This window comes from Silurus meridionalis, chromosome 29, assembly GCF_014805685.1.
Source record: "Silurus meridionalis isolate SWU-2019-XX chromosome 29, ASM1480568v1, whole genome shotgun sequence".
In the NCBI taxonomy this organism is placed as follows: Eukaryota; Metazoa; Chordata; class Actinopteri; order Siluriformes; family Siluridae; genus Silurus; species Silurus meridionalis.
Genome location: NC_060912.1, coordinates 8,714,349 through 8,728,657, shown reverse-complemented (window position 1 = coordinate 8,728,657; position 14,309 = coordinate 8,714,349). Strand labels below are relative to the sequence as shown.

General features: G+C 37.9%; 1 protein-coding gene across 1 annotated transcript in view; it reads left to right on the top strand.

Moving 5' to 3' along the window:
* The window catches only part of npr1a (natriuretic peptide receptor 1a), an 83,235-nt gene that overhangs the window by 817 nt on the left and 68,109 nt on the right, over positions 1-14,309 (top strand). Inside the window, 2 exon segments of the mRNA XM_046844278.1 lie at positions 1,678-1,992; positions 1,995-2,411. Of these exon segments, the coding sequence (XP_046700234.1) occupies positions 1,695-1,992; positions 1,995-2,411 (715 nt within the window). The 5' untranslated portion in view covers positions 1,678-1,694.

Sequence of the window (14,309 nt, the reverse complement as noted above, 5' to 3'; positions counted from 1 at the left end):
CATTTATGGTTTTTGAGACTCAATTATGTCATTTTGTTTATAAGTGACAAACGAGGTTAAAGGCCAAACTGGACAGTGGATGACTGGAAGAAAGTTCTGTGGACAGACGAGTCCATATTTGACATTTGTGTCTCTAACATAAGAGCTTATGTAAGACGGAGAACATTGGAGAAGGTGCTAGAAGACTGCCTCACCCCCACAGTCACACATGGAGGTGGAAGCTTAATGTAGTGGGGTTGTTTAGGAGCAGGGAAGGTTGGAGGCTTATTCTAGGTGAAAGGAACCAACATGGCAACCATTCCATACTTCAACACCATGCAATTATGTCAGAACTTCACCATAGTACAAGACAACGACTCGAAGCATACATTCGAAGCGCAATCAGTCGACTGAAATTTTATCTATCATGGAATGGCCCAGTCACTGTACCTAAATCCTATTAAACTGCTCTGGGATGAACTGGGATGAAGTGGATTGATCAGAAATAACACTTTATTTGGCAAATTTTACAAGACGCCTTGCAAAGTATTTTAGCTGAATGTTTGAATGAAGGAACTGTCATGATGCCAAGAGTGTGCAAAGCTTTTATTCATGCCTAAAGAGGATTTTTTTTAATGAAAATAAAGTAACATCTGTACATTTAAATATTTGTTTGCTCAAAGTAAATATTTATATCGTTAAATGTGCCAGTGTGTTGCATAGAAACAAAAGGAACATGCAGTTGTCTTTTAAAAAACAATGAAAGATGAAGTGTTTCCTAACATTTGACAGGCTACGTACAATGATGAATGTCTTCCTATAGTGTTGAATAAACTCATAGTTTAGCATTAACAACAAGAAGTAGTCCAGCTTTAGGATATGACCTGGAAATCTATAAAAGGTCCACAAAAGGGCTCTACAGTATAAAATATGAATTTTGAGATATTGTAATAAATAATAATGTTATACAGTACCACAGGTTTAGTCTACAGGAGAATATTTAACATTCTTAATACTAATATTTTGATTATAAAGGCTAGACATTGCTGTGTATTATATGTACAAATGTACAGTATGTTGTATTTAATTGTGTAAATCCCACCTTTGGATTGTTTTCATCAAATTCGAATGTCCTCTTGTTTGTTTGTCTTCAATTATGAAACTTTGTGTCTCCATTTTTTAAATCAGATCCTTAAAGTATATTTGTACATGATTTTTTTTTATTTAAATTGAACTCACACTTTTATTTTACTAGATAATCTGAATATGGTAAAATATTATGCATGTATGTGTTTGTTTGCTAAACCTAATCTTTGTACAATAAAATCCTATAGGGGTTAAAAAAACATTGTGAGTTTATTCTTGTCAGTATTAAAACAATTTAAATGTCTCGTGTATTTTTTTTTATGTCTTTGTTAAGGTGGTCTGTGTTTTTTTAGAATTTAGACAATTTATGAAAGATGTAGATCACATATTTCATGCTTTCGCATATTCCAGGTCTTTATAATTGTCCCTGAAAATGATTCGGCTATGTTATGAAGACCTTTTTATGTTGATTACATAAAATTAAGATCTTTGATATGGTCAGGATGTTGGTTTGTCTGTTGATTCAATTGTTAGATCACGCTCAGATTTGGTTATATGATTGTTTTCTTCTTAAAGTGTTATAACAATTCATATGTGTTATTTATATGTCAGGAATTTAGGTGCTGAAGATGGTGGGATCACTGTGGCTGCCCCTTTTGGTTCTGCTCAGCGGAGTTTCTTTGGGAGTTGTGGAACTGGAGATGGTTCCTCAGCATGGAGGATCGCCTGCTACTAAGAACATCACCCTGGCTGTTATCTTGCCTCTCCATAACACAGAGTACCCATGGGCGTGGCCTCGCGTGGGTCCTGCTCTGAACTTGGCCGTTGAGAAGGTCAATTCGGACCCTACGCTGCTTCCGGGTTACCGCATGCGCCTCGTTTTCAGCAACAGTGAAAACAAGGAGGGTCTGTGCTCCGACTCGGTGGCACCCTCGTGGCTGTGGACCTAAAGTTCGCCCATGACCCTTGGGCTTTCATTGGACCAGGTTGTGACTACGCGTCTTCCCCGGTCGCCCGCTTCACCACACATTGGGAGGTGCCCATGGTGACTGCTGGTGCACCAGCGATGGGCTTTAACTTGTACTCTTCCATCACAAACACAGGACCAACACATGAGAAACTGGGTGAGTTTGTTTTGAAGATGCACAGAGACTTTGGCTGGCAAAACCACGCATTGTTCCTGTTCCACGACCAGAAGAATGACGATCGGCCGTGCTACTTCGCCGTGGAGGGGCCGTATACAGAGATGAGAGAAAAGAACATGACGGCCGAACACATCGTGTTTAACGAGGACGAGAGCGTGTCCTTCCCCGATCTCATCCGTGATATAAGCCATCTAGCACGAGGTGAGTCGGAAACTTTCAACTTGAACTCTGCTTGTCAGTCCATCTGCCATGATGGTGGATTAAGTTCCAGGTCAGGATGAATCAAATGGTAGAAATATGTTTAAACAGGGAACACTGTAAAAAATGTATTAATGTCTTAGCAAGATTATTAAATGTAGAAACATAAAACCTAGAATTTCTTTGACAATTTTCAAATTGTTTTTATAAAGAAACTCAACATCTGCCAGTTACAAATAGACACATCAAAGCTTGAAATGAGTAAAACAAAAGTTTGAATAATATCTTATATTTTTGTGTAATCTAGTGTAAGACTATATTGAATATATTATATATACACTATGTGGACAAGTACTGGGATACCTACATTTAATCAAATTCTTCAAAATGTTTCTCTAAAATCGGCACACAATTGTTTAGGGTGTCTTTGGATGTGGAGCATTTCATTTTCAATTCACTTGAACTAGAAGACCCAAACAGCCCATAAAGACACAGGTTAGAATGGAAGATCTTGAGTGAACCTATATTGCTATCGAGCTCTGAACTCAACCCTATTGAACACCTATGAGATGAATGTGAACGCTGACTGCACCCCAGGCTTCCTCACCTCACCTACATCACTACCTGACTTTACTAACACCATTGTAGCTGAACAAATCTCACACCAATCTCCACAAACACACTCAGAAATTGAGTGGAACTAAATCTTCCCAGAAGGGTGGAGGTTATTAGAACAGCAAATGGGAACTAAATGTGGTATAGGATGTTCAGAAAACACAGGGAAATCTTTTAATCAGGTGTCCACAAAGGTGTTTTGTTGAGCAGGATTTTTTTGATTGTTAGACTTTGCCAGGTTTGTTCTGATGAAACTGAGAAGTGTCTGTTCATACTAAATGATAGCACAAGCCTTAATGCTCCCATAATACCAAAATGATTTTTTTTGTGTCTCATGCACAAAATGTAGACATCATTGTGTTTCATACATTTTCTTCATCTTTTCATTTTACAATTTAGTAATTTTTGGCAAAACTGTCAACAACAACAAAAAGACCCTGTTTTTTTTTCAATTTGCATCCTATAAATAAACACTCTAGATTGGTCAGTTTGTTGTTTTTTCGGTACAAACAATTGTGGAACAGGGGTGCACCCTATGCCGTGGTGCAGGAACATCTCGAGCTGTTCTTGTATACACCTATTGGACATAACATTATGACTGGTGACACTGATTATCTCTTTATCATGCCACCTGTTAGTGGGTGGGATTTATTAGGCAGCAAGTAAAGATTTTGTTCTCAAAGTTGACGTGTTAGAAGCAGGAAAAATGGGCGAGCGCAAGGATTTGAGCGAGTTTGAAAAAATATTGATGTCTAGACGACTGGGTCAGAGCATCTCAAAAACTGCGGGATGTTCTTGTGGGATGTTCTCAGTCAGAATCTATCAAAAGTGGTCCAAGGCAGGAACAGTGGTGAACCGGCGACAGGGTCACGGGCGGCCGAGGCTTATTAATGCACGTGGGGAGCGAAGGCTGGTCCGTGTGGTCCGATTCAACAGACGAGCTCCTGTAGCTCAAACTGCTAAAGAAGTTAATGCTGTTAATACTGAGGCAGAACTGTTTTGGCAGCAAAAGGGGACAAGGCAGGTGGTCATAATGTTATGCCTAATAGGTGTAAGAAGACTTTTGCCTGTCAAGTTTCTCATGATGCTCTCAAATTGTAAAGTCTGGCAGTTTTACATATTATTTACATGTTCCATATTCCTTACTTTCTGTAATAATGCGTTTCCTATCATCATCAGTATATTTACATCTGCATTTACGGCATCTGGCAGACGCCATTATCCAGAGCGTCTTATATTTATCTCATTCATACAACTGAGCAGCTATGGGGATAAGGGCCTTGCTTTGGGGCCCAAGACTGGCAGCTTGGTGTGGCTGGAATTTGATCTCATGACCTTTAGATCCAAATTTCACTGCCTTAAACACTAAGCTACGACCTCCCTAGTGGAACCAGCGTAATCAATTGAAGCAATCAGAAGAACAAATGCTTCCAAACCTGATCCAGATCACACCATAGTTTAGTTGGGGAGAGCCCCAGAAAAGTGTTCCCTGGATTTTTCCTGTCAGACATGTTTGCCAAAGTAGGGCTGACTTCTTGTAGATTTATTTGATAGATTTGGCACACTGTAATGTTTTGGTCCACGACTGGCTGTCATCATGCAGACAAACTGCTGCTATGCACGAGGTTTTATATATTTGGCAGAATGTTCCAGAATGTTTTTCTTGAGCTAATAGTATAATCGACTTGTATGCTAGTGCATTGTTTCATGAAAACATGCGTAGGAGAGGCTTGTTATAAAAATAAAAAAAAGAATGAAAGAAAAAAACTCAGTAGGCTCTCCCGAATGAATAATACAAAATGGCTTAGACTCTGTTTTTTGGGGTACGTTTTTGAGCTGTGGAGAATTTGGCTTTAGGAAAGCTTTGCTCCTAAATATAGAGAAGAAAGAAAAACAGAATAAAATAATCACATTTGCTGCTCATCTTTTAATCATTTTATACCTTTTTAGAAGTACAGATCGCCGTCTCTCGAAGCCCGGTTTGTGAGACGCGACGACTGTGAATAATTACAGTGCTGATTTGACCCTCTTTATCTAATTAAGACCAAACAGCACTCAAATCCTTGTTGAGAATATCGCTTTGTCTCTTTTCCCATGACATAACGCCGCGATTGGGCCACAAAGTGTCAGATTGAAGACAGGCATCGCTCTTTCTCACAAATCTTCTATTACTTCACATTCTTTCTCTCTCTATTTCTCTCTCTCTCTGTAGTGTCTCGCGCTCGAGCCGATCAAGTGGTAATGAGACATTTTCTTTCGTTTTCAGTGTCGATCCTGTGTAATTGCCTGCTCTATCATCTGATTTCTAGAGCGTACGCATGTGTGTGTCAGTTTGTGTGTTTGATTCTGTGTGTTCGGTGTGCCATGACGTGCGCTCCGTCATGCAGAAAGATGGCACTGGTTAGGAAATTCAAGACAGTGAGGGAAAAGCAGGTTAAAAATGCTAGTCAGCTTTTTAATAAACACACACACACACACACACACACACACACACACACACACACACACACATAGACACATGCATTCCTATACTCACACACACATACACTCCTCTTCACTCTTTTTTAATGACACTTTCTGGCATGCCTCAGGGCCTGAGCTTACATACAGCTCATCCTGTCACTGTGCCTCAGGCGCTTCACTGCTAACAGTGTTCATTAAACCTTTTTTTTTACATTTTGCTTTAATTAAAACGAGGAATGCAACAGCTTTTAGATGTTCTTCACGTCGATTTGGTCCCTATAGTTAACATGATTACCACAGTGGTGAAATAGTTAATATAGTGCATTGCAGCAAGAATAAAATGCGACATGCTGCACAGTTTTATCATTTTACAGCTAGATTTATCTATGTGGACTGTCCGAGAGACTTCCTGTTTTCACCGATGTTATAACTAAAATTAACTTAGAAATTTATGTTATAGCTGCAGTAAACGTATAAAATTGATTATTGCTTGCATAAAAATGCCCCTGTGCGCAAAGCTAGCTCCATGAATATATGCTTTGAATGAAATAGAGTACATTTGGGATGAATTGGAACGCTGACGGCACACTTCTTACCTCAACTTTATCAGTACCTGACTAGAATCTAGTGGACCACTTTCTCAGAAGAGTGGTGCTTATTATAACAGCAAATAGGGGACTAAATGTGGAATGTTCAGAAAGCACATGTAAATCATATGGCTAGATGTCCACATACTTTTGTCAGTAAAGTGTATATAGTATAATATACTATATAACATACAATATATTATTATACCTAATGCACACGAAGCTCCACACACCAACATGACAGTTGGTGTGTCTTTCAGACACATGGGTTGTTGATTAAAGATGTTTTTGCAGCAGAGAAAGACAAAGACCTAGCATCCTAGCATCCTAGCAATTTCACCACGGTGCAAAAAAGTACATAAAAACCTACAAAAAACAGCCCTGAGACATGAATTTCAGACTAAACGATCTGATTAGTTATTTGAATATATTCAGCCCACTGTGTGAGATGAATATCGATTGATATATTTAGCTTCTTCTTTCTCAACGCTAGATTTACGGGTGGATAAATCAGGAATTCATTAGCTAGCCCATGAGGCAAGTAAAAGCTGCAGGCTGCTGCCTGGTCGTTGTTTTATTTGCCAGGAAACGTAAATAGGCAACAAAAAAAAACAATTTGGTAACATATGGCGAACTAGCATGCTAATTAAGCGCAAGGCATTGGATGACATTTCAACTAAGAGCTTCAGAGTTCTGAAGCTAATCTCCCCTGAAAGATACACTACATTGTCAAAAGTATGTGGACACCCCAACATCGCATCTAAACATCCAAAGATGGATGGTGCAGAATTTTATAGAATTCTATCTCTGTTTGCTACGGTTTATAGATTTCCCTTCACTAGAACTAAAAAATAATATTGGGGAATATAACATAAAAATACATAAACATTTGAATTAATGCAGTTTATTAATATTAACATTTGTGAACATCAACATTTGACATTTTCGAACAGTTTCGAATAAAATGTGTGCTTGGATAAATAATATATAAATGAATATTGTATAATATTTTATAAAAATAAATTCGATAAAAATGAAATAGAATGAATGAAATAAAATGGAATACACTATTTTAGTATATCGATTACATTTTATAATTAATGGAAAATTGTGAATAAATAGTTTACATTTGTTAGACCCGTTTGTGTAATACAGATGTGTATATAAGTGTGTGTGTGTGTGTGTGTGTGTGTGTGTGTTTGTGCGCATACAAAAACGTGACACCCTTACTATATACAAAATATAATATTTTAAAATATATTTTTAGTATAAATATACAAGGGTATTGACACACCTGACCTTTCCAAACTGTTGGTTTGTGTGGTTTTTCCCCAAACTGTGACCTCAAAGTTGGAGGTACACACTTGTATGGTATGTGTTTGGATGCGGTATTACATTTTGCCTTCACTTGAATTAGGAGACTCAAATCTGTTCCAGCATGAGCTCTATGAAGATGCTTCACATGGGTTGGAGTGGAATATCTTGAGTTGCCTGCTATAGAGCTCTGACCTCAAATGTGTTTATGGATCCATATGAACGTTTACTGCACCACAGGCCTCCTCACCACACTTACATCAGTACCTGACTTTACTAACACTCTTGTGTCTGAATGATCTTCACAAAATCTAGTGGAACCTCTTCCCAGAAGAGTGGAGGTTAAAGTAACAGTGAATGGGGACTCACTGTGGAATTGGATGTTTAAAAAGCACATATGAAGCTTATAGTCAGGTGTCCACAAACTTTTTTAAAATCAGAATTAAAGCATCTAATCAGAATACTTTATTGATCTTATAAAGACATTGGTTTTGTTGTTCATAATGGCGTTGAAACTCAAGTTCCTTTAAACAGGTGTAGAAGGAACATAATTCACACTATCTGATGTCATACAGATGAAGATGCGATTTCTCTTTTTGAGTCAGGGAGTTTTTTCCTTGCCAGTTGCCTCCGGCTTGCAAATTCATTCTGATATCCGCATTCATCAAAAACTGCTTTGTGACAATTTCCAAAAAATCAAATATGTTTAGTTTAATGCTGAACCTAAAGCTTGGGCGAGAAATCGTGTCCTGCACGTCTACATCTGCAGCAGGTTCGAGATTGATGCATTCAGCTTGTGTACGGAGCCGTTCAGATGCTCTGCGGCCTGAAATCCTTTACTCAATTATACACACGCTTTTTACGAGCACATGAATGTCATAATCATCGTACTCGAAGATTGTCTCTCGGGCGCTATTCGATGCCAGCGTCCAAAATTCATTTCTTCGACATCCGTTCCACCCACGCAAGCGATTCGGATTTACCGTTTTGCACCGAATGACTGGATCTCGCGTTTTTATGAGCATCAGCGTAAATATTCCCACACTCACCCAGAAATTCACATCTGTAAATCTGCAAACGCTTTCTGACCGAGTGTAACTCAAATCCCGGGGCTCAGCTCAGGGTGGATGCGCTGGATTTTGCCTTAATAAGGACACAGGCACTGGTGAATGGTAGATATTTCCTGAAAAAACATAATTTGCCCCGACTTTTGTTCCTCGCTGATTTACGGCTCTATTTTTGGTGTGATTTCTGCTACAATGTGCCGGACTTTATATTGACCATGTTGCTTTAGAACTGACCTGGGAATTGATTCAGGGAGTTAATCAAGCCCAGATGGCAGGAGGATGGGGAGCAGGAGTAAATTAGATGAGGTGCTTACCCACAATCCTTTTTTTATTTATTTATTTTCTTCTCTCAATTCACTTACACATCCATGACCTTTGGTTTTCATGATCACTCACGAAAGGGTTTGGATTATATGAGTGATTTTTTTTTGTAAACCATTGTGTATATTAAAGCTCATATTGGTTAAAAAAATTTAAGCAATTTTTTTATAACAGTTTTATTTATCTGGTAGGTGCTAAACTGCATTTTGTTGCTGTGTACATGTACTATGCAATGACAATGTATCTATCTATCTGTCTGTCTGTCTGTCTGTCTGTCTGTCTGTCTGTCTGTCCGATTGTAATTTTAGAATTCAGGGTTGCTAGGTTTTGCTTTTTGGTCTTGACTTTAATGAAACACTTAAACAAAAAAAGAAATAACACGTTCTGGGTTTTATATTTGAAGTTACATGAGGAAAACTCGTTGATTTGTTATCATCAGTGCTTCGCAAGACCCAGATGTCCCATTGCATCCCATATTTTAAACATGTGACTGTATCCTGGTGTGTTGGCTCATGTTAGAGGTTAATTCAGACGACATGGCGAGGTTCAGCAGAAGATTACATTATACTGTCTCTGGGGTGATCAGGTGTGTTTACCCCTACAGCCCTATTTACTTAATCAAAGCTGTATGTGCATGTGTGTGTGTGTGTGTGTGTGTGTGTGTGTGTGTGTGTGTGTGTGTGTGTGTGTTTAAGACAGCTGAAAGACCTGTGGGTTGTTTGTAATTGGTTGTGATTTTAGTAATCCATAAAGTTGTACCGTCGTCCCTCAATTTATCGCTTTTACAGAAAACTGTAGTTTTCTGCTTATTTATTGGTTGTAGTATCATCTGACGTCAAAAGAAAAGGGTTAAGTTGAAGACATGTCACCAGATTTAGCCAATAATAAATAAAGCTCTTAATCATATGCAGAGAAATAATAATGCAACAATGACATTTATATGAATGCATTTTATGAAATTGTTTTTAGAGAGACAGATTAAGATTATGTGTGTGTGAGAATCGCATCTCATTGCCACCTCTCTATTAATAATGAAGCTGGTGTAAACTCGTTGCTCTTTTTCTCATTGTAATGTTTTCCACTTTGTTCAATTTCTCTTTGTAAACTTATTTGTTACAGCTGTTTATAAGGGAACACCTTAACTTATAATTGTTAAATTTTAAGAACAATTTTGTCAAATGTCAATTATCGACCCGAGCACTGTAAATATACCCAGAGGAGGAACTACAGCATCTTTTTACAAAACTTAATTAAATAAACATATCGTAAATGCCTGTGCAGTTCCATTACCAGCCTGTTCCTAGAGAGCTTTAAAATGTGGTCCAATGAACTTTTTCCGTTTGCTTACATCTATGTCCTGTTTGTTCTTCTTAGAACATTAATTCTGATGTGTGATAATTAAGCTTCTCTAATATAAACCAGCTGTCCACAGAAAATCATTCTGAATCAATACAGTATTGGTAAAAATCTGCCTCTGTAGTCCCAGTAAAATTGGCATGTGCCATCTGTCACTTTGAGTGAAAAAGTGAATCAATCTGCTACACAGATCATAATTGTGGACATGTTGTTCTGCCGGTGGTCCAGAATGGCTTGACCATCTGTGTCTCTATCATTCTGGCGCATGGCAGTCTAATCTTTAATCTATTTACACTATTTATATATATTGAACTCCATGTAAAAAAGTCGCCTGTTATGATTCCAATCTTCAGCTTTCAAGATTGAGTGAGTTTGTGCTTCCTGAAGCCTCGGGTTCCTGTTCTTTTATCACAGGAGTGGAAACCGATGTAGTCTTCTACTGTTGTAGATGTTTTTCTGCTCAACATTGTTGTCAAAGTATTTATTTAAGGTTAGGTTCAAAGCATTTCCACTAGGGCAGCAGCTATCGATTATTTTAGTAATTGAAAAAAGTCTACTAATTAGTCCATCAATGAATACAAGTAATCAGATAAGAAGTTATTTTTCACTGTTAAAGAGCAATATTAAGTATTAGAGGTGGAACGCTACACACAATTTCATAGTTCGGTATGTACCTCAGTGTTTAAGTCACAGTTAGGGGGAAAAAACGAAATTGCTTGTCATTGTTAATTAACGGAGTTTATTATAATTAACATTTGTAAACATCAACGTTAGCATTAGCCGCTAGACACGTCCTAGTGCTATGGATTCTTTATTGGTTTCATGCATGTGCAAAACAAATCGTATTTCCAGTACAGCGCGAGTAGCCACAGTGACACTGTGCTAACTTTAAATTTAACTATGTTCTGAACATAAAAAGGATTGCATACCAACCGAAAGCCCTGTACCAAAAATCTTTGGTATGAATATGTGTAACGTTACACCCCTACTAAACATACAAGCGAAAATGACAAGTAATTAGTTTCTTTTTTATTTGTATTTATTTTTATTGCTAAAACTGCATACAAGAATATCTGTGGAAACTAAACCCATTGAGTGCATTTGATTGGCATCTTACTTCCAAATGCAAATATATATATTAAAAAAATCAATTTTATACTACTTAAAAAAAAAAAAAAAAAAAGATAAACGCACTGTATTGTGTTTTCTTTATGTTTTAGTTTGAAATTATCCCAAACTTTTGAAACTTTCCGTTGCGTTCTTTGGCCCGAGTCTTCTCCTCGCCCCTCGCTGTTTTCTCTACGGTCCTCCATTTTTGCACAAGGTGCTTGACAGGATTCGAAAAGAAGGCAGTTCAGAAGTGTCAGGAACGCTGGGAGTGCTGTATTGCTGTGCAAGGGGCCTATTTTAAAGGTGATAGTGTGTAAGCATAGATAAATAGTACAGTAAATAAGTATTTTCTTGTAAACAGAACGAGCCTCGAAACTTTTTGATACCACCTCGTATGGTATCCAAAAGAGCTTTCCTTCCATTGTGATTCAACATGCGCAGGAGCTCTAAAAGGTACATTTATCTGGTTTCCGTAGAATCACATGATGGCCATCTGCCTTTCCTTGATAGGTGCCTTGTGCTAGATTAAAGCAGGCTGATGGAAATTGGAAGTTGACCAAATTATAAAGAATTAATGAGGAATAAAAGTGATTGTTATTGTGACTTTTTTAAACTGGTGAGGAGTCTAAATCTGGGACGAAATGCTAAAAAGGAAGCTGTATTATTTAAAGGCTAAGACTTGGATAGTTGTGTGTCATCAGTATGGAACTGACATGAGAAAACATGTGATCTCATTCCAGAGCGCAGTGATTTCACGAATTGGAAAAGAATTAGGTAGACTGTGAACTGATCCCTGTGGAGCTCCTGTAGTGAAGAATGTGAGATAATGACATAGAACCATTCCAAGCTGTGTGCTCAGCTGAATCCTGGTGATGGGATGAAAATCAGGTTTAAGCAGAGCTGTCAGGGGTTTGTTGATTGATTCAGAGTTTTTCTCAGCTTTCTGGAATACATAGTGACAGTTCTTTCAGCAAAACTCCTCGTTGTTGTTAACAAATGATGTGAAACGTAAAAAAAAAAAAAAAAGTGAATAACCCGGCGTAACATTTGGAAAGAGCCGTATTATCTTCTCTACCTTCTCTTTGGAGTCTAAATTGATGTAATTAAAGAAAACAACCGTGCTGCACGCCATCTGAGATCAGCTTGGCTCTGTTCTCGGTGTCTGTGTCGGCAATCACCGTTGTTTTTATGGGTGTTTTTCAGTTTTCTTGTGAGGTATACACTATATCATGGGTCTTCAACCGGGGGGTCCGTGAACCCTAGGGGGTCCTGCAGAGGGTCCGCTAATTAATATTGAATCACAAATAATTTTTTGGTTTTAAAGAATTACAATAAACATGGGTGAAAACATCAAAGAAAAGATATTCAATTTCAAAAATATTATAATTATTACATTAAAGTTCTATTAAACTTAAAGCGGAACTTAAATGTATAAAAGTCCACCTGGTAGTAAAAGAAAAAAAAATATATGAAACTGCAAATCTTTAAAAATAATAATCTTCAACTGTGAACAACTTGATAAATTGTGATTGTGAAAATTGTGAACATTTGTTATGATGCATAAATTTTGTTGAAAGGTTGGAAAATATACAGACAATAATGCGTGTACAACAATGACATCGTTCTAATTGTCTTAACATAATATAACCAGCGTATTATGATTTGCTTTCTATTAATATCAGTGGCTATGTTTGACACATTTTGTATCAGGGGGTTCCTGCTCTATGTCTCTATAATCTAAGTGGTCCTTGAGCTGAAAAACGTTGTAGACCCCTGCAATATATAGACAAAAGTATTGGAACACCTGACCTACGCGGTTCTTCCCCCTAACTGTTATCACATATACAATGTCTCTGGATGGAGAAGCATGAAATTTTCTCTTCACTTGAACTCGGAGGCCCAAAACTGTTCCAGCATGACACTACCCATGTGCACAATGTGAATTTTTTTTTTTATCTTTTGAAGCATGGAAATTGCGATTTGGGACCCTTGTGTTGTTTTATTTGTGTGTTTAAATGTAAGTGTATTTTGATTTTTCCTACATTTTGTGAAGCGCTTTGTAATTTATAAATGTGCTATATAAAAGTTGAAGTAAGACCTGGTGTTCTGTGCTGTTTGATAATCGTGACGAAGGCAGCAGTGGAACAAGATGTTCCAGAAGCAGTTCTACGCGACGTTTTCACGACATATTTTGTTTGTCTTTTGTATGACCACATTTTCACGGTCCAGCCCATTCGCTGATGAACTCATTAACCACCCCGTAACCGAATTTTCCGCCTTATTACAGGTCCAACATAGTATGTTGAGGTTTTTCCTCTAGAAGCCACTTAAATTGCATAACTAATATGTACTTTACATAATTAGGTCTCATTTAGAATCCAACAGAGCGCAGCTTCATATTTGAGACATGTTGCGTTGGCTCCTTTTTTTTTCTTTTTTCACGTAACGCACATGTGAAGAGAATAAGGACGCCTTCCTCCGTATCCGTTCGCGTCTCTGGAAAGAGCGGTGTGAAGCAATTTATTTCAGAGGAGGCTGCCACTTTGGCTCAAGTGCACATTTTCAGAGTGAACGCTTCACCGATCTGCCCCCTCCCGTGTTTAATTAAAGCAAAGCATCTATTTTCCTTAGTTTTTTTCCCGTAAACGGCTCTGCAGATCATTAATTCTTGTGGCTTGACCGTGGACAGCTGTTCAGCACAGAGCAATAGCAATTGCTGCTCACCTACAAGGAGAGAATACAAGCTCTTGGGCAGTGTCTCACATCAAGACCACATGCATTATCATTTGCTTTAAAGTTTCCCAGTCAATCATGAGAGTAGTTCATGACAGCGCCAAAAGTGCACCAATGATTTAGTGATTTCAAAACAATCAGCTTTTTTTTTTTTTTTTGTGTGTGACTCAAACCTGGGTGATAAATTTAGACTCTGAGGTAGTACTCCCAGGCAGTGGGAAATAACGCTGTTCGAGTTCCCATGAGTGGGTTGTCTTTGGAAACAGTGCACAGTTTAGGATGGCAAAGCCAATGGTATGACAATGGAACTCGCTCAAATATATTAGAAGACTCCT